The following is a 27,434-nucleotide window of genomic DNA, read 5'->3' on the forward strand; positions in this document are numbered from 1 at the left end:
GTCTTATTCTGTGCTCTTTGTGTATCCCTTGACTGACTTTTGTGTAGCTGATTTAATTTTGCATTTGCTTAGTAATTCCTTGGTTTACTTTCTTTACTGTGGTTTTATTTACTCTGGTGACAGCTTTTTAGCTCTAGGAGCACTTCTATCTAGAGCAATCCCTTTAATATACACTGTAAGGACTTTTTGTGGGAGATAAATTCCCTCACTTTTTGCTTATGTGGAAATTGTTTAATCCCTGCTTCAAAGTTAAATAATAATTTTGCCAGGTAGTGTATTCTTGGTTGGAGGCCCTTCTGTTTCATTGCATTAAACATAATCATGCCACTCCCTTCTGACGTGTAAGGTTTCTGCTGAGAGTCTGATGATAGCCTGATGGACTTTCTTTTGTAGGTGAACTTTTTTCTCTCTTCGGCTGCTTTTAATATTCTCTCCTTGTCTTTGATCTTTGCCATTTTATTTATTATATGTCTTGGTGTTGTCTTCCTAGCATCCCTTATGTTGGGAGATCTCTGCACTTTCATGACCTGTGAGAATGTTTCCTTCCCTAGATTGGGGAAGTTTTCAGCAATTATTTCCTCAAAGAGACTTTCTATTCCTTTTTCTCTCTCTTCTTCTTCTTGTACCCCTATAATGTGAATATTTTTCCTTTTGAATTGATCACACAGTTCTCTTAATAGTCATTCATTCCTAGAGATCCTTTTATCTCTCTGTGCCCCACTTTCTTTGTTTTTCTGTTCTCTAATTTCCATTCCATTTATAGTATCCTCTACCATCTATTCTTCTTTTAAATCCCTCAATTGTATATTTCATTTCAGATACTGTATTTTTCAAAGTTTGTCTCTCTTTCTTGAAGTCGTCATTAAGATCTTTAATATTGTTCTGTAATTCTGTGAGCAAGTTTATGATTTTTATTTTGAAATCTTTATGAAGAAGATTGGTGATTTCAGTTTCACTGAGCCCTCTTTCTGGTTTGAATGATTTCATTTGAACAAGGTTCTTTTGCCTTTCCTTATTCCTACTGAACAATATGGAATTTTAACTTTCTGTAGTCATTGCCCTCTAATGCCAGGAAGCTCTACTCTCCAGAGTTGCCCAGCAGCTGGAGCGGTGGCGGGGGTCCTAGGTGTGTGGTACTGGTGCCTGCCAGGAGGAAAGAACTCTTCCCTGCTTTCTGACTGTAGTACCTGTCTCCACTGCCAGGCCCAGTGGGCCAAGCGCTTAGGTTGGAGCCTTTTTGTTATATAGCTTCTCTAGGCAGGCCACCCTCTAGCTGTCCTGGCACGATGGCAGGGGCAGCCGATGTGTGGACCTGTGCTTACTGGGAGGAAGGAGTGGCAGGCTGCATATCACAGTGGGGGGCCTCAGTGCTGCATTGCCAGCCAGGGGGATGGAGTGTCTGAAGCTCCTGGAAGTTCCCAGCCTGCTGGGCTGAGTGTGCCAGGACAATTTTGTCCACCTGTCCTTTCTCTTGAGCAGCAAGTTCTGTGTAACCCTTTCCCCTTCTGCATCCCACATTCTGTTGGAAAGTCTTCCAAAGTGCCCACCTTTCTTTTGTCCTGGAGCAGCCGGTTGTGGGTTCCTATACTCCACAAGTGGCTGGAATCTCAGTCTCTCCAGGTATTCTGTCTTTGCTTTCCAACCCCTCTAATCTTCAGTGCACCATGTGATGTGGGTTCGTGCTCCTGGAGCAGATCTCCAGGGGTGGGTATTTAGTGGTCCTGGGCTTCTACTCCCTCCCTGCTCTTTTTCTCTTCTTCCTGCCTGTGAGCTGGGGTGGGCAGAGGTTTTGGGCCCCACCAGATCATGGCTTTGCTGCTTTATCATTTTCTATGAGGTCTTCTCTTTTCCCCAGATATAGGCAGTCTCATCTGCAGTCTTTGGTTCACTCTTTCAGGATTAGTTGTATTTGCTGTATTTTTGGGTTACATGTAGTTTCGGGAGAAGGTTTCTCCCTTATTTCTCCTGCCACCAACTTCCTCCCCCACATCTATTGATATTTTGATAGGGATTGTATTGAATCTGTAGATTGCTTTGGGTGGCATAGACATTTAAACAATATTCTTCCAATCCATGAACACTGAATAGCTTTCATTTATTTGTGGCTTTTCCAATTTCTTTTGCCAGTGTTTTGTAGTTTTTGGTGTACAGATCTTTCATATCCTTAGTTAAAGTTTTTCCTAAATACTTTATTCTTTCTGATGCTAATATAAATTTGATTTTTAAATAATTTCTCTTCCTGATAGTTAATATATGGAAACAAAAGATTTTGTGTCTTGATTTTGTATCCTGCAACTCTACAGAATTCTTTTATTCTAATAGTTTCTGGTGGAGTCTTTAGGATTTTCTATATGTAAGATCACATTATCTTCAAATGGACAATTTAATGTCCTTCTCCTGATTTGGATGCCTTGATTTCTTTTCTTGACCAATTGCTATGGCTAGGACTTACATGCAGTACTATGTTGAATAAAATGGTAAGAGTGAACATCCTTATTTTTTTCCTGATCTTAGAGGTAAAAATTTGATCTTTTTACCATTGGGTATGAATAACCTTTATTATGTTGAGGCATGTTCTTCCTACACCCTCTTTGTTGAGAGTTTTTATCATGAGTGGATGTTGGATTTGGCCAAATGCTTTTTCTTTGTGTATTGAGATGATCATGTGATTTTTGTCTTTCATTATGTTAACGTGGTTGATCAGTTTGTACATATTGAACCATCCTTGCATTCCTGGAATATATCCCACTTGATAGTGGTGAATGATCCTTTTAATGTATTGTTGAGTTCCATTTGATAATATTTTGTTGAGCATGGTTGCATCTATGGTCATCCAGGGATATTTGTGTGTAAATTTTTTTTTTTTGTAGTTTTTTTTGTCTGGTTTTAGTATCAGGGTAATTCTGGTCATATCAAATAAATTTGGAAGCATTCCTTTCTCTGAAGTTTTTTTGGAATAGTTTGAGGATAAGTATTAACTCTAAATGTTTGGTAGAATTCACCTGTTTAGCATGTGCTTTATGTTAGATAGTACACCTACAGTTCAAGAGGACAAAATGTATTATAATGTACCTATTATTCAGTTAGTAAGCTCATGAATATATCTTATTCATTATAAGTAAGTTTTCATTTGTTTCTCATTTTTGAAAAAATTGTCAAATTAATTGTTAATTTCAGATTTTGATGGACCACCAAATGAAGATGAGTGATCATGAGATTCTCAAACGACGACTTCGAAGTAAAATGGCTAAATAAATCTCTTATGCAGAATGTTTTGTATTCATAATCATTGTAACTTGCATCCTGACTTTCTAAAGATAATTGTATATATTATTACTATGTGTTAAATCCCTCTGTATAAATTTTATACATAGTAAAATTTTAATTGAATAAATAAATCATAATAAATTTACTTGTCAGCTTTTTTACAATAGCTTCTTTTCAACCTGGATGTATTTCTTTATTATCCCAGGCATAGAATCAGTGAGGAAAGATGTGTTGTATCTGTTTCTTTTGTATACATAGATATGATAGGTCAGATCATTTGGCTTACTATATTTACCAGGGTCTTAAGAATTCTTTTTATTGTATGTGTTAGGAGATACAACTAATTTTACATATCTGTTGGATTATAGCTAAGATCCAGGGAATAAGTGTGGACAGCTGTCCTATGCCATTATATGTACACACATAATTTAGAACATATTTCAAGTTTTTAATTGGATTTTTTAAATAATACAATAGAGTTGTTGATTTTTTCCAGACACATAACGTCAGAAGCAGAAAGGCATAGAAGATAGCATTTAAAAGCCAAAAAACACTGATATCTAGAAGAGATAGAATTTTAGACCTAGAGACATCTTAAAAATACATTTTCTTTATTTTAAAGATGAGAAAACTGAGACCCATAAAGTTTACTTCTTCAAGATCATACATCTAAGGTATATTGACCTTGGTTTGAAAACATACTAGGTGTAAGATAAATTTTAGCCGAAATAAGCAGGCGAAGAGAGGCAACAAAGGGCCAGGTAGTTTATTTGAATGCCACTCCCAGGTGATGTTCCGCAGTCTGGGTATTACAGGCCAGGGAAGTCACACCCGGTCAGGGAGGTGAGGGCTTATAAGGGATTACGAGGGGGAGGAGTGGGCAAGATATCCTAGGGGGCGTGGAGAGGTATGATTGGCTAAAGGTGACATAATAGACAACTAGAAACTTTTTTCCTTCCAAGAAGGAGGAGGCTGACATCTGGGTCTTAGTTGGCACATCAGAAGGATGGAATTCAGAAAGAGCTGTCCCCTTTCCATATAAGGCACGGACCTTGGAGTCTGGTCTGTTCTCCCCCTATGGCATCTCTCTGTTCTGTTTGCATGTCCTTGTTTTTCCTTCCTCCAGCCTAACACTAGGAAGGAACAAAAAACAAAGCAGAGGCCCCCAGAGTTGTTGCTAACTGGGCTTTTAAATCTGTATCTAGTTTATATATCTAAATTTTGTATATGTAAATCTACAGTTTATCTATATAATTAATCTGTATCTAATTTATATACCTAAAACTATAAAAGCCATTGGATTTTAACACTCTTTAATTTATAATGATGCCCCTGTACCAGGAAGAAAGGTTATCTTTGATAATCTTGTTTAGGAAACACGTATAACATATTTAGGCAAAATTTCCATCAAAGTAGTTAATTGAAACTTAACCTCTTTAAAGTTCAACATGTTTTTATTATACTACCTGGTTGCATTGTGCTAAAAATATATACATAGTTGGTACTCAGTATCTATAGATTCTGTATTTGCAAATGTGCTTACTTGCTAAAATTTATTTGTAACTGCAGTCAGTACTTTAGACCCTTTTTCTCACACATGCACAGACTGGCAAAAAATTTGAGTCATCCAACATGCATGGTTCTAGCGGTGGTTGAATAAGATGATACTGCATTCTTGTTTCAGCACTCGGACTGTAAACAAATGTCCACATCCCTGAATATGAAATGAAATCAAGCCTCAACAAGACTAGCAATGGAGACAGAGTTTGCCAGATTAGAATGGCTTGAGAAACACCTTGGGCTTTCCACAGATTCATACAAAGAAAGCATAAAACCAAGAATATATAAGTTGAAAGTAATCAGTAAGTAATCAAAATGCCTGCTAGAACAAACGTCCATTCTCCCAAGAAAGATATTATACAGATTCTCTAAAACATATTTTTTGTAATGTGTGACATACAGTCAAAATTCACTACATATGAAAAGAAACAGGAAGAGGAGGAGTCCAATGATAAGAAAAAAACAGCAATCAAAGAAAACAAGCATTGACATGGTGCAAATGTTGCATTCTGAAAAATATTAAAGCCCCTATTAAGGAAGTCAACAAGCCTTGAGAAAACATTGCATACAAGCCACTGACTGGGAGAAAATACTGCAATACATACATCAAGGACTTACATATAAGAATATGTAAGAAACTCTTAAAATTGTAATGACTTGAATAGATGCTTCACTAAAGAATATAATAGGCAGTGGTTAATATACATATGAAAAGATACTCAAGGTCATTGGTTATCATGGAAGGCAAATTAAAGCCACAGATAGACACAAAATTATAGTGAGAGAAGGAAGATTGGTGATTGTTTTGAAGCTGGGGTCAGGAGATGGGATCAGAGAGCATGAGGAAACTTCTATGGGTAATGACTGTTCCATACCTTGATGTGTGTTCTGTATACAGTTGCTAAAAATAAAATTTTCTGTTTGAAATGAAGAATTTTATTGTATGAAACATTAGCTCAATAAAAATCTTGGCACAATAATAATAAAAAAGGAGTACAGAATAGCCATAGTTAGAAAGACTGACAATTCCAAGTGAATTTTGTGGCTTTTAACATACATTAAAAAAATATTTTTTTCCTGGTGTGGAATAATTGTATTTGTTTTTGATTGTGGTAACATTATGTTTTGGAGGCAAATTTTGACAAGAACTGTAATGTGTGATTAGTTAAAAATAATGGTTATAATTGAGCCTTTTTATTAAACCTCACTTTAGAATACAAGTATTAATTCCACTTGAAGTGGTTGATAGAAACAGATTTGGGGTACAGTATAAAAATCTGTAGATGGTATTCAAATGTAAGATAAAGGTAAGTTGAATTTTTAATTCTAAATGCTGTAGGGGAGATCATTAGTCAAAGGAATCTTGTGAAGCCTTTTGTAAAGGAAATAAGTCAATACTTACAATAATTATTTTCTAATCTATGTTTTACAAGTTTAAAGTTTTATTTTTTTCTTACAGAAGGCTATACCTAACTTGAAATTAATTACAAGTCAACTTAGCAAATGCTTATCAAAAATTGATTATGGTAAATACTATTTAAAGCACATGAGAAGAAAGCTAAATATTATGTATATGAGAATGGAAAGAAGGCAATATACTATTGAGTTCTCTTTTTTATTACATTTATTTTGGCCTTCGATAGCACTCAAGATAAATTAGACTTTAAAAATCAAGAAAACAGCTTCAGAGGTCTAGGAAAATATTATTGGCAGGCATGCATGTTAAACAAGCCTGAAAGCCAGGTGCCTGTGGCTTTGTGGACATTCATCATTTGGTCCAGTTGTACCAGTTCTTGTAAATTCACAGTCTGAATGTTCTCACTGATCTGAGTCTCTCACCTCAGCTGAAAGGAGAAGCCCATAAACATAATGTTCTGGTTACCCTAATCCACCATGTGAAATTGTGCTTCACTTCGCAGCTGCCTGGCTTCCCTAACCATACCTTCCATCACTACCTTGGAGCAAGATAAAAGCACCTCAGCTGTTTGATCTCTGCTTATGTCATAACTGCAGCTGTAATTGCTGTGATAGCAGTTTGATCAGGATGGTCATTTCCCTCCCTCTCCACATATTTTGTAAAGAATAGAGGCCATCAGTGTATCTGCTTTGACAAAATCCTTTAGTGAAAAATGATCAGACTAGGCACTAGCCTGGCATTTTACTTAGCTAATATTCTTATAAACCTTTGTGATATATATATATATTCTTTAGCACCTTTGCAATGTAAAATAACAAATGGGCCTCATGATATGGACTCAGCCTGATTAAGTTCTATATACAATCTAAATTTAGATAACATAATAGATGTGCAGTTTGTATACCAATTCAGCAACCTGATAATTGATGGTTGCTAGTCCCATGCAATTGTAGTATAGTTAGGCTGGTGATCTAGCAGTGCGGTGATCAAGAATGCAATTTTATACCCAAACTTAGTCCCCCTGTATTATCATCCCCATGTAAATAACATTTGTTTTGGGGCTCTTTTTGTCCTTAGATGACTGCTTTAAAACTCACCAAAAATCACATAGAAAGTATGAACATGAATTATTGGTCAAACCTAAAAAGAATTTTTGAAATTTTAATAAGAAATGAGAGATTTAAAATGTTTTCTCAGATAATACATTGGTGGAAATTTTTTAAGACAAGATGCATTGTTGTTGACTGATAATCCAGTTGACTGGTGGTCTATTTGTTAGACCACAGCCAGGCTCTTCATGTTTGTATTATCTATAACTGCATTGGTTGAGTGGTTGTGACAGAGGCCCTATGGTCTACAAGGCCTGAAATAGTTCCCATTTGGCCCTATACAGGAAACTGTTGGCCACTGCAATAGGTAAACCAGTGGAGTTGTACCAGTTGCCAAGTGGTATTTACCCAGCAAGGTGCTAAATATTTGTGTTCATCAAGTGATATTTCCTGCCACTTTTTGGCATACTCTTCAGGAGTAAATGTAGTGTCACAATGCATAGCCCATAGCTATATATTTGAGCACTTACTATTTTTATTTACTAAAATATAAAATTGTATTAAATTTTATTTAATTATTTTTATTTTTTACTAAATAAGTTTACAGCACACTTGTTTCCATTATAATGATTAGCATTTTTATTGTGACCATTTTTTCATGTTGTAGATACAGGAGATTCTGGGGCAACAGAGAAGGAAGGAAGGGAAGGGAGGGGAGGGGAAGGGGGAAAAGAAACATCACCCAGTCCAGCTTCAACATCCTCAAAGGGTATCCCATGCAGGGGGATTGATTTTTGTTCACGCGTATTTCTAGATCAGCCTTGGAACTGCGCTCCTTGCTTTGGGCCAAGGTAGGGCGGCCTGTCTGATGGAATTTCCAAGTCCAACAAGGGGTCTGGACCTGGCACAACCTGGATCAGATGGCGGATGTGGAGGAGCCGCCTCTCCCACAGCACATACCCCTGGAGCAGGGACGTCCGTCATGTCCACTCCCCTCTCCCACCCTGCACTAGAGTGCCACTGTCCTATAATACATTTATTTTTATGAGTAAATTATAAATCGAAGGGACTAAAAGGGCTTCATATTGTTTTTAAAGTAAATTTTGGTTAAAGTTTTAGTATTAATAACATCTATAAATGATCTGCAAAACAGTATATGAGGAACGTAGTTTGGGAAGAGCTGCTCCCAATCCTAGCTACTTAAAGTGGACTGGCAACATGGGCATCACTTGGGAGCTTGCTAGAAATGCAGAATCTTGGACCCCACCCTAACTCCTGGGTAAAAGCTGCCTTTTAACAAGATCTGCAGATGAATCATGTACAGTAACCCTTGAGGAGTACTGCAAGTTACATCTCATCAATTAACACTTCCCCACTTAAGGTGAAAATCCTTGTTTTTAAAAAACAATGTGAAATATACAAAAAGGTATCAATGAATGATCATGAAGTGAACACATGTATTTAATGATAACTCAGCAAAAGTTCACTCCCCTGAAACTGATACATCATATGTTATAGATCAATAAAATAATTCTGTCATTACTCCTTGCCCATTCCTAGTCACTGCCTCTCTGTATTACCAAAAGGTAACCACTATCTTGATTTCTAAGAGCATAGGATGCAAAAATGTATGCATTTGTTGTGTCTGACAACACTTAAATTATATTTGTGAGATTTATCCATGTTCTGTATAGCTTTAGGTTTCCCCTTTTAATTACTGTATAGTATTCCATTGTGTATCACAATTTATGCATTCTACTATTGATGGACATTTAGGTTTCCAGTTTTTGGTTATTTACAAATAATGCTGGCATAGCATAAACACCTATGCATATCTGTGGGGTATACCTGTCCAGCTGCCTCCTGCTTGTCTACACTTGGATTTTAGCACAGTCGTTTCAGACTCACCATGTCCCCAACTTTTTCCAATATCTTCCTTTCTCATTGTATATATTTTTGAACAACTTTTTTCGGTGGTCTGTGCCACTCGCTGTGCTGGTGTTGGTGATACAAAGATGAGCAAACCCAGACATGGTTCTGCCCCACTGAGCTTTCACTCTAGAGGAGTAGACTGCCACTGCACTAATGAGTGCACAAATAATAATGATGCTCAATCCGTGATAACGGAGGCGTGGACACAGGGTGTCATCTGAGAGTCAACAGAGAAACTGCATGTCTAATGAGGCAGACTATTACCCACCTAGTCACCCAAGCCAGGAAACTGGGTGCCACGCTGTCCTTTCCCTAACAGTTCATATATATTCGTGTGCTACATCTTGCCTGTTTGACCTCCTTATTATTTCTCAAGTCCAGTTTCTCTTTCCCTGCCTCGTTACTCTGGGTGAGGCTGTCTGTCTTCTATAAGGACCATGCACTACTCTTTGATACCAGGCTTTGCACTCTTTCCCTTGCCCTTCCTGTGTGCCTTTCCACACTGCAGACAGCTGTATCCAAAACCTATATTTGACCATGTTGCTTTCCTGCCTAAAGCTTTTCTTTCTGTTTTTCTATTTTATGGTATAAAGTCAGCTCACGTTTTTAACCTCCTTGTCATTTTCTTCTTCCTCTTGAACTTTGCACTAGAGCAACACTGAAACTATTCATAGTTCCTTGAACACATTATGGTATTTCATGCCTCTTATCCTTTGGTCATGCTGTTCTGTCCTTGTGATGCCACCTCATCCTCTCATCTCTAACTTCCAATTTGCTTCTGTCTCACATGCCCCTCGTGTGCTCATACTGGTTTATGCTTATTGACCTTCATTATAACGCCCAGCATACGTACACGCTATATGTGTGTGTTTCACGTCAAGGAGGGAAACTTACTTTACTCCTCTTTATGTCCACCAGTGAGCTTAGCAACTACAGTTTGTAATGGAGCACATTATGGGATGGAACCAGAAGTGAGGAGATACTAGCTTACCTGGGAGGAAATGTAAGGTGATGCCTAAGACAAGGAAGCAATTGATGATTTACTGTTTGTCTACTTAGCCCCAAAAGTCAACAGCACAGATGTTACAACTCTCTTACACAGACACAGGTTTTCATCAGTCCCGAGTGGGCACATCCTCTTGATCCGCTAAATTGTAGACATGTGCAGGGCATTAATTTTAAGGTAACATGGGCCAATTCTGTCTTCCATTTTCAATGGGAAAGCCTTCATTTTACCCTAATGAATGGTCAGGATTGTTCTGGCAATGGCTGCTTGATCTTGACTGTCCATAATAGCACACTGGAGAGTATGATTTATGGGCTGGGATTTTTACTATTCAAACTGAGAGTTAAAGAATAATTTCTTAATAGCAATACACTGAAAGCTTAGGTGCTGCAGGAACTTGCAAGATGCACTTGTGGACCCTGGTGTCCAGACAGCTGTACAATTGCAGTTGTATTTGAGACATACTAAAAAATTTTTGTGGTTTATCTGATATTCAAATTTAACGGGCATTGACTGTTTTATCTGGCAACTCTACACTGACGTGACTTGAAATATACCCCAAATTAAGGGCTGTTTGACTTGTTAGGAAGAACATTGGTAAAAGCATCAGAAGAAATAGTTTTTAGCCACAGCTTTACGTCTTTGAGCTGCTATGTCCTTACCTTGTGAAAGGAGAGGGCTTCAGATTCAATGGTTTTCAGATTTTGCTTAGTTTAAAAAACTGCACGAATGAAATTTTATTAGAAAGCCCAATTATAAAACAGGTAAAAGCTGAGTTGCTCTGATTGAAGTTGAGTTTGGAACACTCCCCACCCAAAGTTGGTAGATCAAAGCACAGCTTGAAAACCACTGGACTTGATGATTTCTAAATTCCTTCTACTTATGACAGTCTATGAGTCCAAGTGAATTCATCTCATGGGAGTAAAGATCCAGTTTGTGGTTAATCATGCCTTGTCCTTTCCTGTTTACACTCGGAAAGGCTGGAGAGATAAGAAAAGACAAGTATTATCAATAAACATGGCATTTAGGAAAGGTAGAATAGAATTATTAACTGCATTTATTCAACAGATGTTTGTTGAGCACTTACTAAGACACTGCAATAATGTATTAGGCACTTTGGAACAAGAATAATAAGAGAATCTTTAGAAGGACCTCTTATTGTAGTGGAAGAGCTAAAACTTGTGTCTGAGTGATTATATCAAGTATTATGTCAGCATTTATTGAAATTCAGCATGTGATAAACATGTTTTTGCTTCCAAGTTTAAAAAATATTTCAGTGCACATTGGTCCAACTCACAATTCTCATTCCTTTCTGTCTGCTCTCATCACAGCCCTATTTCCTTTCAAAGTTTTTCCAAAATGTATAATGAGATGATTCCTCTGCTTGTTTTACTCTCTGAATTTGTCTAGCTTGTTAAGGGTATTTCTATTTGTAGGGAGCTCTACCTTTGCTAAGTGTAGGATGATAAAGTTACACTGGGTGCTTTTCCCTGAAAGGTGCTCCTGAGCCAACCTCCTCCCACAGCCTGATGTGTGCCCGGGTCCAGAGCAGATGGGGTCATTTTGGACATCATTCTCATTTGCACCCATCCACATGCTGAGGCTGTTATCAAATTTTGCCATTTCTTGGTCTGCAGATTTTCCCTTGACATTTCTCCTTTCTTTCTTTGCCATACCTGATTCTCCATCTAAGCTCTGGTGCTCTCACATCTCCCACACTGCCATTTTCTCTTCCAATCTCTGTCGCCCTCCCTTTAGACTCTGCCGTAGCTCTTCTTAGCCCCCTAAGGCGCACAGCAAGCTCCCTGGACCGAGCGCTTTGGCCTTGTCTTTCTGCCATTGAAAATTCTCAGGTGCATGTTTGAGCAAATGTCAACATTTTGACATGGCTCTTGAAGTCCACTTAATATTTTTTCATTTGCTTTTGGCTTTTAAAAAACACTCTTGTTTTCCTTCCATGGATTACAAAATACTGTCTGTTGATAGAGTTTAAACATATGCAGATTTTTTAAAAGTAGATGAAAATCATATGTAATTCTACCTCTCAGAGTGGTGGTGGTGGGGTAAAGCATCTGAGATACTTCCTTTTGGATATTTTTCTGTGCCAGTATATTTTTTCATTAACAAAAGTAGAAGCCAATAATGTTATGTACTACTTTGTGGCTTGGACTTTCACTTAACAATTATAGTGAACATCTTCTAATCTTATTAAATATTTTCCCTCCATATCTTTAAAGACTTGTGTAATGTTCTGTCAGATGGCTGTGCTATAATTTATTTAACCTGCCCTGTTTTGTTGGTCATCTAGGTTTCTCAGCTTCTCCCTGTTAAAAGCAGTGCTGCCCTGAACAGTACTGGGGCTCAGTTTAAGCATCGGTGTTTTCTTTCCCCTGAGGTCAATGCTTAGAGAAAATGCTTACACTTAACCCATTAGTGTTGCCAGGTTTCACTTTGTGTTTGGCCAGACTTCCTCCGGGCGCGATGAACCAGCCCCTTGCTCTCTCCCTCTCAGTGTCTGAGACCTGCTTCCTCCCCTGGCCTGGCCCACTTCCCTCCCCTGTAAACCACAAGGGTGCTAGCGGATTTCACCTGGTGAATGCGACTATGTTTTCAGTTCTGCAGGTGGAAGGAAAGCAGAGCCACCCACTCCTTTCTCTTTCCAATGTTGCTGTTATTTCCATCTCTCGAGAGCATAAAAGGATGAAAAACTTCCCTAACTTGAGCTTCACATAACATCGTGGTGGGGGAAGCCTCTGCAATCACACACACACATACACACACACAAATGAGCACACACAGCACTCCTCGGACCCTGGCCTCAGCGCCAAGTTCCAGATGAGGGTCCTGCACTGAGAGTCTAGATCAAGAAAGTCTGGCACTAAGCAGTGTCATTTCGGGAAGGCTAAGGGCTCAGTTTATGTTATGACATAAGCATTTGTTAGAGGAGGAGGGAAAACTGTTTTTTCAAGTTGGGTTCTGTGAGTCCCTAAGGTACTGCTACCTCAGTGTCCTGGGGCTCATCCCAGATGGGGAGCAAGAGGTAGACATGATCGAGGGGACCCAGTTGGCCTGTCTTGTCCTGCAGGAGAAGATATAAAGAGTCCTGGGAGGAAGTGAGGAGCTTTCTGCAGTAAGCAGAGTCCATGTCTCAACCCCGTGTTCCTAGTTTTTTGCCTTTCTTTTTCTGAGAGAAGGTGGCTGCTGGACCTGGGATAGGGCCCAGGGAATCTCCCAGAAGTTGGAGCCGTGGGCTGGTGCTTGCTTCTCATCTGAATCCCTGCAAGTGCTGAACAGGGAGGACTGTGCAGAGGCACAGCTGAGAGCAAGGGATAGAAGGAAGGGGACAGCCATGTCCCCTGCATGGCATGGCATGGCAGACACACTTGCATTTTCCTGTGAGCCCTGAGTGAGCTGGCAGTGAGCGGAGAGCAGGGACTGTTTTGCCACCGTAACCACTGCTGGAGGTCTGTGCTGTCGGATGGTCAGGCCATTGCTACTCACAGGGTCTGATGGGGGAGGAAACAAGACTATCTGTACAGGATCTCCTGTGACACCACAATCTGAGGAGTAACGTCTTTATCACATCTGTGCATCTAGACATTCGGGTTGTCCCTGCACGAGACAGACTTGTGGGTCAAGCGTCGAGTGTAAGGCTCCCTGGAAACTGCCAGACTGTTAGGTGTCCGGTGCTGCGAGTAGAGGTCTTAGGCCTGCATGGGGACTGATGATAATGATGTTCCTTAAGAAGGTGACATTTTGAACCTGAAATGATAGAAAGAAATTGCTAGATCAGGCCTTGTTTTCCAGATTGGTTTAAATTTAGCTTTGTCATTTCCGAAATGAATGAGTACTCATAAAAGAAAAATTCAACTATTTATAAAAATAAAATGATTTTTATTCTTGCACAAAGATTATTTGACTGTTTAAATCACATCTGCTATTCTATTTTTCAAGTGAGAAGTTGGCCTAGTGAAAGGCAGTGATTTATCCATGAATTTAGTTATTACACAGCCAAGGTGGTCCTGGAACCCATTTGCTCATCACTCTGTCAATCCCCTCCAGTTGAAAGCCACCCGTTTCCAAACAGAATTGGGTGTATTCGTTTGTAATGAGAAAGAATGAATGTCATACAGAATGATGGCAGGGGCAAGGAAATGGAATGTTTTAGAATGGACTTGTAGGATTCAGGCTTATGGTAGGTGATTTGGGGGCAGGTTTAGGGAAGTGGTTCTTTGCTCTGAATGGGATGTTGTCTGAAATAAGACATTGCTGTCCAAGAGACAGATGATGTATCTGAGGAAGCAATCTACAGGTGCAATATGCTTTGGGGCATCTTCTGCTAACACAACCAGCTCAAATAAAAATAGACCTAAAATGAGCAGCAGATAATTTATAGCAGACTTGTAATTTGATGAAATTGTTTTTGCCTGGTGTTTGAGGAGAGGAAGCCAGGTTGCTTCTTAGAAATTTGAACAATGTGTTTTAAGAGTTAGATTAAGCTTGACATCTTGGTTCCAGCCTTAATATGTTATCAGAGAGAGTAAACTGTCCATAACAAAGAGATGTAAAATACTTGTTTTTCCTCTGTTTTGCCAGTAGGGATTTTTCCTGTCTTTCTCTTCTGTGGCCTTCACAATATAAGAATCTGAAAATTTCTGCTAGCCACCTGGTTATAATGCCTGAGACCAACCTGCACAGGAAATAGACTGTTAGAATAAAGAGCTTGTGCATACATTTTAATTGATTGTAACCACAGTTATGATTAAATTTTCCTACTCACCAGGGGGCAGTAACCAGATACTCAGAGCTCCTGGAAATGCCATTTGCATTATGCCTCAGCTTTTAGGGAAGAGGGATATGAGACATATGAAGTAGAAATGGGGACTTTTTCCAGGTTTCTTAGTTGGTATCTTAGTTTGGCCTCTGGCTGGAACAGGATGAGCTCTGTGGAGAGAGTGTTAATGAACCGTAAATTTCAGAGCTGTTGGATAGAAACTCTACTTACTGAAAAGCGAGTGCTTCGGGGTTGCATAGATTAATTCCTGCCTAAACTCTTGGGCCTGATGAACAATGCATGGCCTGTGAACTAGAGGTAGACTGGCCAACCAGCTTCTCCATACAGTAATGTGGAGATCCTCTAAGTGAACAACGTGAGGTGAAGAGGAATCATTTTAGCAGCTGAAGCATCTAGGAAAGCTGCTGGGAGGGCGAGGAGGAGACGGGGATCCACAATGGGAAGCTCACCCTGTGACAAAGGCAGCGTGGAGACCCTCCCAGAGGCAGAAAGCAGTGGGGACAAATGGGCTGCTTCTTTTGAGACAGAGTTGAGAGTGTGTCTGCCGGCTGTCCAGCTGTGCAAGAATCCAGGTACTGCTCAGAGGAAGTGGGAGATCTGGGAGCTTCTGCTGCTAAGATATGTGGGTTTTAAAAAGCTTTCTTGCCTGTTCCATGTTAATCAGACCAAATGTGGGAGAGGAGCAGGGGTTCTGGGGAGAGAAACTGTTGCTCAGAGCACAGTCCATTTCTGCTGGCCTGGGCTCTGCTCCATACCTACTAGCTGTGTAATCTGGACTATGCTACCTGAAGTCTCTGTGCACTGAGTTCCTCATTTGTCAAAGGAAATTGTACATGCCTTCTTTCTAGGAATGATTTGAGGATGAAGGGAGGTTGGGCTTTCAAATAGCTATGGCAGGCCTAACATTCAGAGCGCTCTCAATGATTATTGGCTCATTTCTTCCTGAGCAGGAAGTAACACATTCCCTCTATGCAATCTAGCAAGCCTGGGGTCAGAGGGACAGGACTCAATTTGGAACCAAAAGGATTCACATACAGGCTCTTCCTAATTCTTGTTTTAATACAGATTACAAGAAACAGAGCAGTTTTCTGCAGGAGGCCTGTCATTTGGATCTGTTACAACCCCTTAAGCCACAGGACTGAAGACACATTACCCCTAATTATATGGATCCAGAAACAGGTGGGTCTGATTGGTTTAACTGACAACACTTATGACTGAGAACTCTGGGTTATTAATTATTCTCTCACCCAAAACAGCATGAGCATCATGTAGAACTTGGCATTTCCAAGTCTCTGTAGGCACCCAGCAGCTAAAAGTGACAAGAGTTTCAAATTCTAGTTAAAAGCCTTGTTCTTGTTCCTGTTTCCATGGATCTGTGTGGAAGTAACATGGATAAAAAGAAAGAAGGCTTAGAAATAGCTGGGCTTCCACAGGGCATAAATCTGCAAAGAAGTAAAAAGCTAACCTTTTCAAACAATAAGGCTTCTCTCTCACTTACCAACTTCACATTTCCCTGTATGGCCCCGGAAGATGACTGGTTAGCCAGAGACGGGTAAGATTCTTCAAGGGAGGAACAACCTAAGACAGGCACAGTCGCAGGGGGGCCATCAGGTGAGAAATCGGGGATCAACAGAGGTGAGGCTTAGAACCTCACCCCCCCGTTCTGAGAGAAATCTTCTGCATACGTGGATGTTTTATTGCCCTTGTCTAGCTTGGATTAACACATAGTCTACAGGCACACACCTGATCATCTACATTTGCTCTCTTACAACACTAAACTATGTTTTCTACATTTATCTTGTATCTACCTACCACTTCAGCATTTTATTAAAAATAATAATAATAAAGAGAGAAATGTGGTATCCACATATAAATCAAGTATAAAAACCAAATGAGTATTCATATTTGAACTGACTGTTTATAGTTCATAATGCATGAGCAAGACCGAAAGTTTCTGTGATGACTGCCCTTGTACTGTTCACTATGTAACTTATTCATTATGTAAGAATTTGTTCTCCATGTAAGAACTTGTTTGTTATGCCTCAGAAGATTGGAGACTGACGAAAATTAGGCTTGGGGTGGATTAATGATTGTGCATTGAGCATTGACTCCCCTATACAGAATTTTATTGTCGTTAACAACCATTTGATCAATAAATATGAGAGATGCCCTCACAAAAAAAAAAAAAAAAAAAAAAATAAGCCTGAAAGTATACTTCTGAGACCACAGCCCCATTGCTAAAATGTAGATTTGCCTTCATAAGCAGGAGTGAGGTTCAAGTATGAAAAGAACATAGTGTGCTTGAGGCCATGACACAGAAGGAAGGATGAGCAAGAAGTAACAAGTAGGCAGGACAGAGAGAGAAAATAGAGGATGAAGTTATCGTCGGTGCCTATACAGTGAGTGTGTGGGAAAATGACTCGGGAATGAGGGTCAGAAGTCATAGATGAAAGAAGTTCCCATAAACCTCTAAGTCCTGGGCCAGCTAGGACAATTGGTCACCCTATTGGAAAGACCACAACAAATCATTGAGAGATACCCTCAATAAACTCTGCAGCTATAGACTGGGATCTGTGAGAAGGGAAGTCTAGGTAGGGTGTTAGCTGCTTAAAGTAGGTCCCTAGTGTCACAAACTAGAACTATTCAATTACTAGGAGCTGGAGAGGTCACTGAGGCCACTTTGGATAACCAATAAGTGAAATAACCAAATGCCACAAAAACACAGAAACAAAATTTACTGCCCACCCTGAATTGAAATGTGAGCCAGCCTCAGACAAGGTCCTTCCTTGGGACTTAGGGTGGAGGAAATGAAATTGCTTTCTAGGGAACTGGTCTGCAGAGCAGGACTCATCAAAATCACCTGGGGCATTTTCTAAACCATTTCCTGGAACTCACCCCAAATCAACCAAATGTAATGATTAGGGGCAAGGACTGGGAATCTGTTTTTTTTTTTTTTATATGAAGGTATCATTGATATACAATCTTATGAAAGTTTCACACGAGCAACACTGTGATCACTACATTCCCCCATATCACTGAGTACCCCTCACACCCCACCACAGTCACTGTCCATCAGTGTAGTAAGATGCCACATAGTCACTACTTGTCTTGTCTGTGCAACATTGTATTCCCCGTGAAACCCCACACACCATGTGTGCCAATCATAATACCCCTCAATCCCCTTCTCCCTCCCTCCCCACTCTCCCTCTCCCACCCCTCCCTTTTGGTAATTGCTAGTCCCTTCTTGGAGTCTGTGAGTCTTCTGCTGTTTTGTTCCTTCAGTATTGCTTTGTTCTTATACTCCACAAATGAGAGAAATCATTCGGTAGTTGTCTTTCCCCAGGTGGCTTATTTCACTGAGCATAATACCTTCTAGCTCCATCCATGTTGTTGCAAATGGTAGGATTTGTTTTTTTATGGCTGAATAATATTCCATTGTGTATATGTACCACATCTTCTTTATCCATTTATCTAGTGATGGACACTTAGATTGCTTCCATATCTTGGATATTGTAAATAGTGCTGCAGTAAACACAGGGGTGCATATGTCTTTTTGGATCTGGGATCTTGTTTTCTTTGGGTAAATTCATAGGAGTGGAATTCCTGGTTCAAAAGGTATTTCTATTTTCAGTTTTTTGAGGAATTTCCATATTGCTTTCCACAATGGTTGAACTAATTTACATTCCCACCAACAGTGTAGGAGGGTTCCCCTTTCTCTGCATCCTTGCCAGCTTTTGTTCTTCCTAGTCCTTTGGATGTTGGCCATCCTAACTGGTATGAGGTGGTAGCTCATTGTGGTTTTAATTTTTGCATTTGAAATCTGCCCTTTTAATAAGCCCTTGGGGGACTCCAGTGTGAAGTGAGGTTTGGAGACAATTTACTCTGGGGCAGTCATCTTCAAAGGTGTTTGAGCACTTACCCCTACCAGTGAAAAAAATATTTTTAAGTATGTATCTTCAACATATGTATATGCATGAATGTATAAAGTTTTCTCTCTTCATTACTTCTACTCATCGTTTAAGTTTCACATTTTATAGCTTGAGGAATGGTTAAATCAGCTTGGTTTATATTCTTACCGTACCCTGGATCTTTTGGACCATACTCCAGTCTGCTGGACTGGCAAAAGACTAGGGCTATTTTACTCATCTCTGTATTCACAGCAGCATAATGCTTGGCCCATAGTACACATTCAATAAAATACTGGTTTGAACTGAATTTGGGATTCCTTTTTAAAAGAGAGAATGGTTGTCCATGGAAAGGTGCTGGTTAATGCTAACACTGCATGTCCAAACTGCTTTATGTTTCCATGGGAACATAGCCAGTAGTATGTGTAGGCACCTCTACCTGTCAGTGCCAGGTACCCAAAGAGAGTTTAAAACCCCATTTCCTGGTCTCCAGCTGGTTTTCTCCCCTAGTGGCAGGAAAAAGGACCCTTCTCTGAAAGAGCAGCAGGAGAGATCAGTAAGAGCCTTTCAATCCAGTCAAGAGAGGAAGGGAGTAGAGCAGCTTCATTCTGCAAACAGTAAGTCCCCTCAGGTGGCGTGACTCAAGGGGAAGCCTCCTCAAACAGGAAGCTAGAGAACAAATCCACCTCACTCTCTCCAGGCCTTGTTGTTCAGTTCCAGTGATTGCTAACATCAATTGTGCCATCACTATTTAATAGCTCCTTTGAAAATAGGGATCGCTGGCTTTGGAAAAACCTGATCGGTTTCTTTATCTACTATTGATGGAAAAGATCAATACCAAAATGAAGACTGAAAGACACAGAGTACTTTCATGATTGTGTAAATGCTTCCAGGCATGGGAGGTAGATGCTGGATATAGTTTAGGTAAACTGTGAACAAGAATGTTGTAGCTGGAGAGATCTTTGAGATTCTGACCCTCTATCTGTATCAGCACTGAGGTCTATGTTGTGGAGTGACCCAAACTAATTCACGTATGTACAAACTGGGCTCTTTTTTGCAAACATCAGTAATTTTTAATGATTTGAAGCTGGTGAGGGTTATATGTTCCTGCTTACAACTAGATTATGATAGAAGCAAGTTTCAGGCCAAATCCTGCCACATACTTATATGTAATAGCAAGCAGTCCCCAAAATATGATCTTTGAGACCCTCTGACCATATAGTTAAAGAAAAAATTATCCATGACACTTATCAAAGCAGTAAGGCAGCTTTATTCAGGACTATTGAGATAGGTATATGGGCTAATGCAATGGGGTTTTGCTATAGGAGAAAGAAACTGGGCTCAACTCCTAAATGTAGCAAGGAAAAGTGGAAATTTATAGGAAGGAGCAGCATGTATGTGGGCATGGTGGCAGGGAGGGGATATGTGTCAGTGGATGGAAAATTATTAAGAGGAAACATCAAGGGTAAGGGAGGGATTCTGGTTAAACTGACCTGACAGGATTCTTGCTGAAAGCAGGCCAGGATGATTAGACATCACCTGGGGGATGGTGGAGGCTGATGAACCCAATCAGATGTAGAGAGTGAGCAGATGGGGATGATGGGGGGGTTCTGGCTGAACTGACTTAGCAGTATTCTTGCTAAAATTGGGCTCCTGACATGCCCAAGGATGGTGCTTAGTTGAAAAAGGGCTCAGAGGAGCCTGACTGGAGTTTGGTCAAGCAAAGAATCTTTGTCACCATTCCTGGTATGAAAGATGCATGAGAGGAAAATGCAACAATATTCTAGAAGCTAGATTCTGCTAACCTCATATAGTTGGATACTGATATCAGGAAGCACTTGAATCAGTAGCTTTTCTGTCTGGCATTAAGCCTGGGGTACATGTAAGAATGTAGACTGCTGCACGTGCTAGGTTTGTTTACCCTTCTTATGTCAAAGCAGGAAGAGCCTTTGTAATGCTTTTAGCCAGACCACATGTTTTGAAGATTGTTCATACTGGTGAAAAACCATAGCTCATCACCACTACTTGGTGTTGATAAAGATAGTTGAGACAGTTGTAGGAGCCACCTCTGAAGTGTGGCCTTTTAAGCACTAGCTACCCCGTGTGGTGTGTGTTCCTCTAACAACAATGGACCACTCCAGGAGTGTAGACTGGGACTAGTAGACTAGGACTAAATAGTCAGTGTGAAAATATTTAATGTAAATTACAGACTACAGGATTGTGCTACTCAGGATTAAAAAAAAATCTGTAATCTGAACAAAACAAGGTGTTCTTGGGCTTCTTAATTATGTAGAGCATGGGTTATATATAGGGATGATCTTAAGGAAGCCCACATCAACGACAAAGGCAGAATTTTAAAAAATTTACTCAGCCCAATGATGTGACAAAGAACATTCTTAATATATAGCAGAACTTAAAATATTTGTCCCAGTCTTTGCCTCTCTCAAAATATTCCTCATGGACGGAGCTGCTTCCAGAAGTTCTCATTTTCTCCCAACTCTGTTCTTCCAAACCCATTTTCTCTCCTCTCCTCAGACTCTTAATTACTTTTCCCTTTTCATGTGGATATCTAGGCTTGCTTTCTGATTCCTCCCCATTCTCGCCATCTGCATAATAAAGCCCAGAAGTGAGAGGTGGGTGGGAGTTCGGGGAGGAATGCAGGGCCCACATCGGAATTGTGGGAGGAGGGAAGAGAGTGTGAATATTGCTTCTTTTCTCCCTGTGACATAATTTACTCCAGTACTCCAAACCCCAGGTTCATGGATGAGTGTATGTCTAGCAAGGGATTATTCATTTCAGATCTCTTATTTCTCTTCATCACTCCCTTCCCATTACTACACATACTACTACTATTGAAAAATATTTTTATGTTTGAGATTTACTCTAGCAATAATGTATGTGCCAAAGAAATTATTACAAATTTGAATCACTAACGGAATTACTGTTCTTCTTGTGCTTAGAAATGATAGCAATAAAAATTTATTCTCAGCTCTACCACTGCAATCTTTAAACACATAGAAAATGATAAATAGAGCAGCAGGGGTCTGTAGCTATCTATGTATACAGATGTGTCCTCCTCAGAGAGAGCTGGCTTTGGTCCCTCTCTGGCAGTGGGAGTCTGGTTATTTGACCTGGTAATCAGTGGGACACAATCTTTGAGAATCCTTGGTCTCATTCTACTTTTTCACTACTCTGATAAAAGAATATCCAGAGAAGGATGAGGGTTTTCCTAAGGTTAAACTAGCTGGTTAGCAGCAGAACCAGGACCACAACGTGGTGCTCTTTCCTCTTTCATGCTGTCTGTCTGCCAGATCTGGGCTGGCAGAAAATGGTTTGTTTTGACTGGGATGTAAGAAAGTAGAAATGGAAATTTATTTCTCTGCATGCACCGAATTGAGCTTTGGGTAACTGGGAAATTTTGGGTGGATAGAAATAAAGGAAGAATGCATCCTCATGTGACATAATGCAATTTGGCCTCTGTTCTCCAGTTTGTCTGCTCATGAAAAAGAAACTCAAGCACATCTCTTAGGCTGTTGCTGCTAGTTATGTTGCAAAGTAGCAGCTGGGAAACTTTGTTATGACTGACACTTTTCATGGCCTGCTGAGAACAGGTGGGGCAATGCCCAGAGCCTCCAGAGAAGAAAGCCTGCTTAAAAGAGAAGGCATTGTCAAAAAAAAAACTGCGCTGGATGGAGTTAAACAGGCAAGGAAGACTTTGTTCAGAACTGTTGCAATAGCGATCCAGACTATGCAGTAGAGGAGTGAGTGAACTCAACTCTCATGAAACAGAAGCCCAGAGGACTTTAAAGATTGAAGTCAGCTAGTGGAAAAGAACCTGAGATGTTAGGAAGGAGGGAGGTCAATGTGATTAGGCCATCTGTGTTTGTTAATTGGTGGACCCTACTTATCCATGCAGAGTCTGGGAGACAGGGGACTTACCTTTCTTGATGATTACATCTCAAAAGGGCTGGCTTCCAGGTCCTAGGTTGTAGAAGATTACATCTCAAAAGCACAGAGAAAGAATTTACAACTGCAAATTTTCTGAAGTTAATGCTGTAAGAAGAGGATGGTTATTGGGGGATCTACAATCAGAAAGCAGCAGGTCTAAAGCCTAGTTAGGCTGAGGGGCAGGTTAAGGCCCTCTTTGTCAGAGGGTTAAGGCCTGCAAGCAGGTAACTTCAGGTGTGTCAGCTGAGGTACCCTGGGTTACACTGGGAAGAGACCCTGTTCAAAAATTTCCCATCACTAATGCTAGAAGCCATACCAGAAGTGGTTTATTCTTCTGATGTAGTTTACTCTCCCAGCTTAGTTCAGTTTTTAAATGAAGCAGTGACTGCACCCAAGGGAAAGTGGAGAAAGAGCCCAAGAGCGGCCACCTCAGCAGAGCTGGAAGTGAAAATGTCTGAGATAGTCAGAGAAGATGGTTTTTAAGCGTTTTTGAAGTACGATCTTACTGAAAGTTTACTCTCAATGTAGTGAAATCCAGAACATTCCAGTTTTGAATACGTGCATGCATATCCAGTGTACCTCATCCCAGCCCAGATGTAGCTCCCTGTATTCCACAGGCACAGTGCTCAGCACCTGGCAGTGCAGTCAGTGGCCACTGTACTGCTCACCCCAGGGGCCATTCCTTGTACTGACATAAGGGGGTGCCATGGACATAGAGTACAGCATTAATAGTGCCCCCTGCTATTGTTCAGGGTGGAGGCTGTAGCTCTTTATCTCTCTCTTTTCAAAGACTACCTGCTTCAACCTCCTCCTTCTCTTTGGCCATTGGGTGTGTTCCCTGCATGGTCAAGAGGGTGTGGAAGGCAGGCCTGTGCTCTCCCAGCTCTCTTTATCTCTGAGGTGGGTGGTCTTTCTTCATCCCAGGGTGACTGTCAAAAGCTGTTTTAGAGGCTAGATTGGGAAGGATTCAAAAGGGTACCCTCTGCTCAAGAAATTTCCAGTGCGTCTTGTTCTCCTTCACCTTGAAAACTCTTAGTCATCCTTCATGACTTACCTCAGGTATTATATCCTCTGTGACATTTTCACCTCTTCCCAGGCAGGGTTACAAGGCTGTCAAGGGTGGTCCCCTTCCTCTGGGCTCCCATAGTGCATGGGGTATGTTCTCTAACAGGAATGACCACATATATTGAACATATCCTTTGTGTTAGGTGTCCTCCTGGGTGTTTTAAATGCATAATCTCATTTCATCATCTCTAGAATGCTCTGGAGAATGCCCTGAGGTGACGTTATTTTTAATGTGTGAACTGACCTCGGGAAGGTAAGGTTAGCCTGGGGTCACCCAGCCGGCAATGAATGGAGCTCGGATTCCAACCCAGGCTAATTTGACTCCAGAGTATGGATGTGCTTTTTCTACTAGGCTTCATGGGTCCACACTGTGGCTTCTGCATCACTCTGCACTGCAACTGGCTATTTGCAGTCGGCACATGACCAGGTCTGTGAAGTCAGAGACCTGTGCTTTTATGTCCGAACCTTTGAGTCTCAACATGTTGCCTGACCCACACTAGAGACCTTCAGTAAATGCCCACATTGTCACTAATTAGTAATTCAGTTGCATTAATAAGCAAATACCCTGGAGAAGAGTGGAGTCTCAGGGAGCTTGTTAATCTTCATTTAGTGTGGAATGACAGCCAAGTTGCTAAATCCAATTGTCAGTGCTCGGTCCTCATCTTTTTGACCCCTCCCATTTGAATCAGGGAAGGGCTCCCTCCTCTGATGCTTGATGCTGTGCTCTTCTAGACTGCCTCCCTCGCCGGTCACTTCTTGGTTGGTTTTCTGGCTCCTCTCCTCCCCTGTCCTATTCCTGGAGTGTCGTGGGCTCCACTGATGGTCCTCAGTCCTCTTCTGTCTTGTTCACTTACTTGGGGATCTCAGTCCACCTCTTGCCTTTAAATCTGGAAAATCTTACTTCTCAATTTATATTTCCAACCCTAATCTCTCTGCTGAATCCCGACACGTATACCCACCTGCCTGGCACACGTCTCCGCTCAGGAGTCTAGTAGATGCCTCAGACACAAATGTCAAAAGCTGACTTTCTGCACTGCGGCCGAGCCCCCATTACCTCTTTCCTGGACTAGGTGGCAGTAGCCTCCTAAGTGCCGTCGGGGCTTATCTTGGCCTACCACCCACCTCGCAAAGTTTTCTGAACATAGCAAGAATAATCTTCCCTCACAGATTTATTAAGATGTAATTGACATATAACACTGTGTAAGTTTAAGGCCTACAAGGTGCTGAATTGATACTCATATGTATTATGAAACGATTACTACAATAAGGTAGTTAATCCCTCCATCACCTCATATAAGTACCTTTTTTTTCCTTTGGTTATAAGAATATATAAGATATATTTTCTCAGCAACTTTCAAGTATATAATACAGTATTGTTAATATAGTCACCATGGTGTACATAGATTGCTTGGAATTTATTCATCTTATAACTGGAAGTTTGTACCCATTGGGCAGTATCTCCACATTTCCCTCACGTCTCCACCCCTGCCAACCACCATTCTACTTTCTATTTCTATGAATTTGGCTTCTTTGGATTCTACATACAAGTGAAGCCATATAGTATTTGTTTTTCTCTGTCTGACTTATTTCACTTAGCATAATGCCCTCAAGATCCATCCATGGTGTTGCAAATAGCAGCATGTCCTTTTCCTGGCTGAATAATATTCCTCTATATATATTCCACATTTTCATTCATCTCATCCGTCATTGGAGACTTGGGTGCGTCCATGTTTTGGCTATTGTGAATAATGCTGAATGAATGTGAGGGTGCAGATATCTCTGTGAGAGAGTAATTTCATTTCCTTTGGATATATGCCCAGAAATGGGGTTGCTGGATAATACAGTAGTTTTATTTTAAATTTTTTTGGGGAACCTCCATCATGTCTCCCATAGTGGCTGAACCAATTTACATTCCAATCAACAGTGCACAAAGATTCCTTTTTCTCCCTGTCTTCAACAACATTATCTCATGTCTTTTTCATAATAGTCATTCTAACAGATGTGAAATGATATCTCACTGGTTTTGATTTGCATTTCCCTGAGGATTAGTGATGTTGAAGATTTTTTCATTACCTGTTGGCCATTTGTATGTCTTCTTTGGAAAGGTGTCTACTTTAAGTCTTTTGCCCATTTTTAAATCAGACTATTTGTATCCTTTTGCTGTTGAGTTGTATGAGTTCTTTTGCATTATTGGGTACATGGTTTGCAAATATTTTCTCCCATACCATAGACTGCCTTTCGATTTGGTTCATTTTGCTGTTTAGAAGCCTTTTAGTTTGGTATAGTACCACTTGTTTAATTTTGCTTTCGTTGCTTGTACTTTTGGTGTCATATCCAGAAAATCATTGCTACGACCAATGTCAAGGAGTTTCTTCCTCGTGTTTTCTTTTAGGAGTTTTGTGGTATCAGTTCTTGTGTTGATCTGGACTGTTGATGATTGTCAGAGGGCACCAGGAATTTTAATGGCTCTCTTGGAAGACAAAAAGATACCTGAACCAAAGCCTCTGAGCAACAAAGCATTAGAAATATTACCTTTGGTCCTATTTCATTTAGTGGATTACCATGGCATTCAGTTCTACTTGCAAATTAGTTTTGTGTGTGAAAACTTCACACAGAATTGGATTTGAACTACGACTGCCTGATTCCTGTAGTGTGGGAAACTCAGTGTTCAATATTTCCTAAGATTCTGGTGCCCAGATACTTTCTAAAATTTTCAGTTCCCTGAGCACCTTGGTAGGGGCCATGGTTCCAGCTACTGGAATCATAGGTCCTGGTTACAAAGAAGTTTTATAATAATAATCAATGCTGTTTATTATTGAATATAAAAATGATCAATTGTAAAAGAGTACAGAGAAAATTGCAAGAGTGAAATAATATGTATTAATATTTCCTTGCCAACAGGTAGTTATTATCACCCTCATTTTACATGTGATTAAACTAAGGCTTAAGGTTGAAAACCCAGGTCTGTCAGGTTGCAAAACCTACATGCAGAACCGCTCTGCTGGACTGTTTCCGATTCTTAATGTTGTCACATGAATTCTCACGGGCATTTCCTTCAAGCACTCTGACTAGTATAAAAGAGGCTACCGCAAGCCTGGTGTGGGAAGGAATCTTTTTTACAAGACATAATTTGTAACCTTCCCACTAAAATGCTTAAGTAACATTCTGGTAAAAGTTAATGGAACAAAGCCTTGTTCTGGGAAACCAGTCACCTATCCACCCTGCTGACTGACATTCAACAATCTTGTGACTTTTTAACAAGCATTCTTTTCTTTTTGTATCTCACCATACATTTTCCTATAAAGAATATATTTTTGGTCACCTTACCAGAGACTTTTGCCTTTGCAGAAAGATTGTAATAAACCTTGACAGTGCTCATAATTAAACAATCTGAAGAGTTTTCATGAACACCCTTGACTCACATCTCTGCTGTGGAATCTAGTTTTTTTATTATAAATCCAAAGGATGAGGATCTGCTCAACTGCCTGCT

At 40.3% G+C, this 27,434-nt stretch overlaps 1 protein-coding gene across 2 annotated transcripts in view; it reads left to right on the plus strand.

Annotated features, from left to right (window-relative positions):
- Positions 1 to 3,424, plus strand: part of KIF20B (kinesin family member 20B) — a 102,926-nt gene extending 99,502 nt beyond the window's left edge. For both annotated transcript variants that reach the window (XM_036928789.2, XM_036928790.2), the window contains one exon: positions 3,178 to 3,424. In XM_036928789.2, the coding sequence (XP_036784684.2) occupies positions 3,178 to 3,255 (78 nt within the window). In that variant the 3' untranslated portion in view covers positions 3,256 to 3,424. The remainder of the gene's footprint in view (positions 1 to 3,177) is intronic.
- Positions 3,425 to 27,434: the final 24,010 nt, after the last annotated feature.

The sequence above is a fragment of the Manis pentadactyla genome, chromosome 8 (genome assembly GCF_030020395.1).
Source record: "Manis pentadactyla isolate mManPen7 chromosome 8, mManPen7.hap1, whole genome shotgun sequence".
Taxonomy (NCBI): Eukaryota; Metazoa; Chordata; class Mammalia; order Pholidota; family Manidae; genus Manis; species Manis pentadactyla.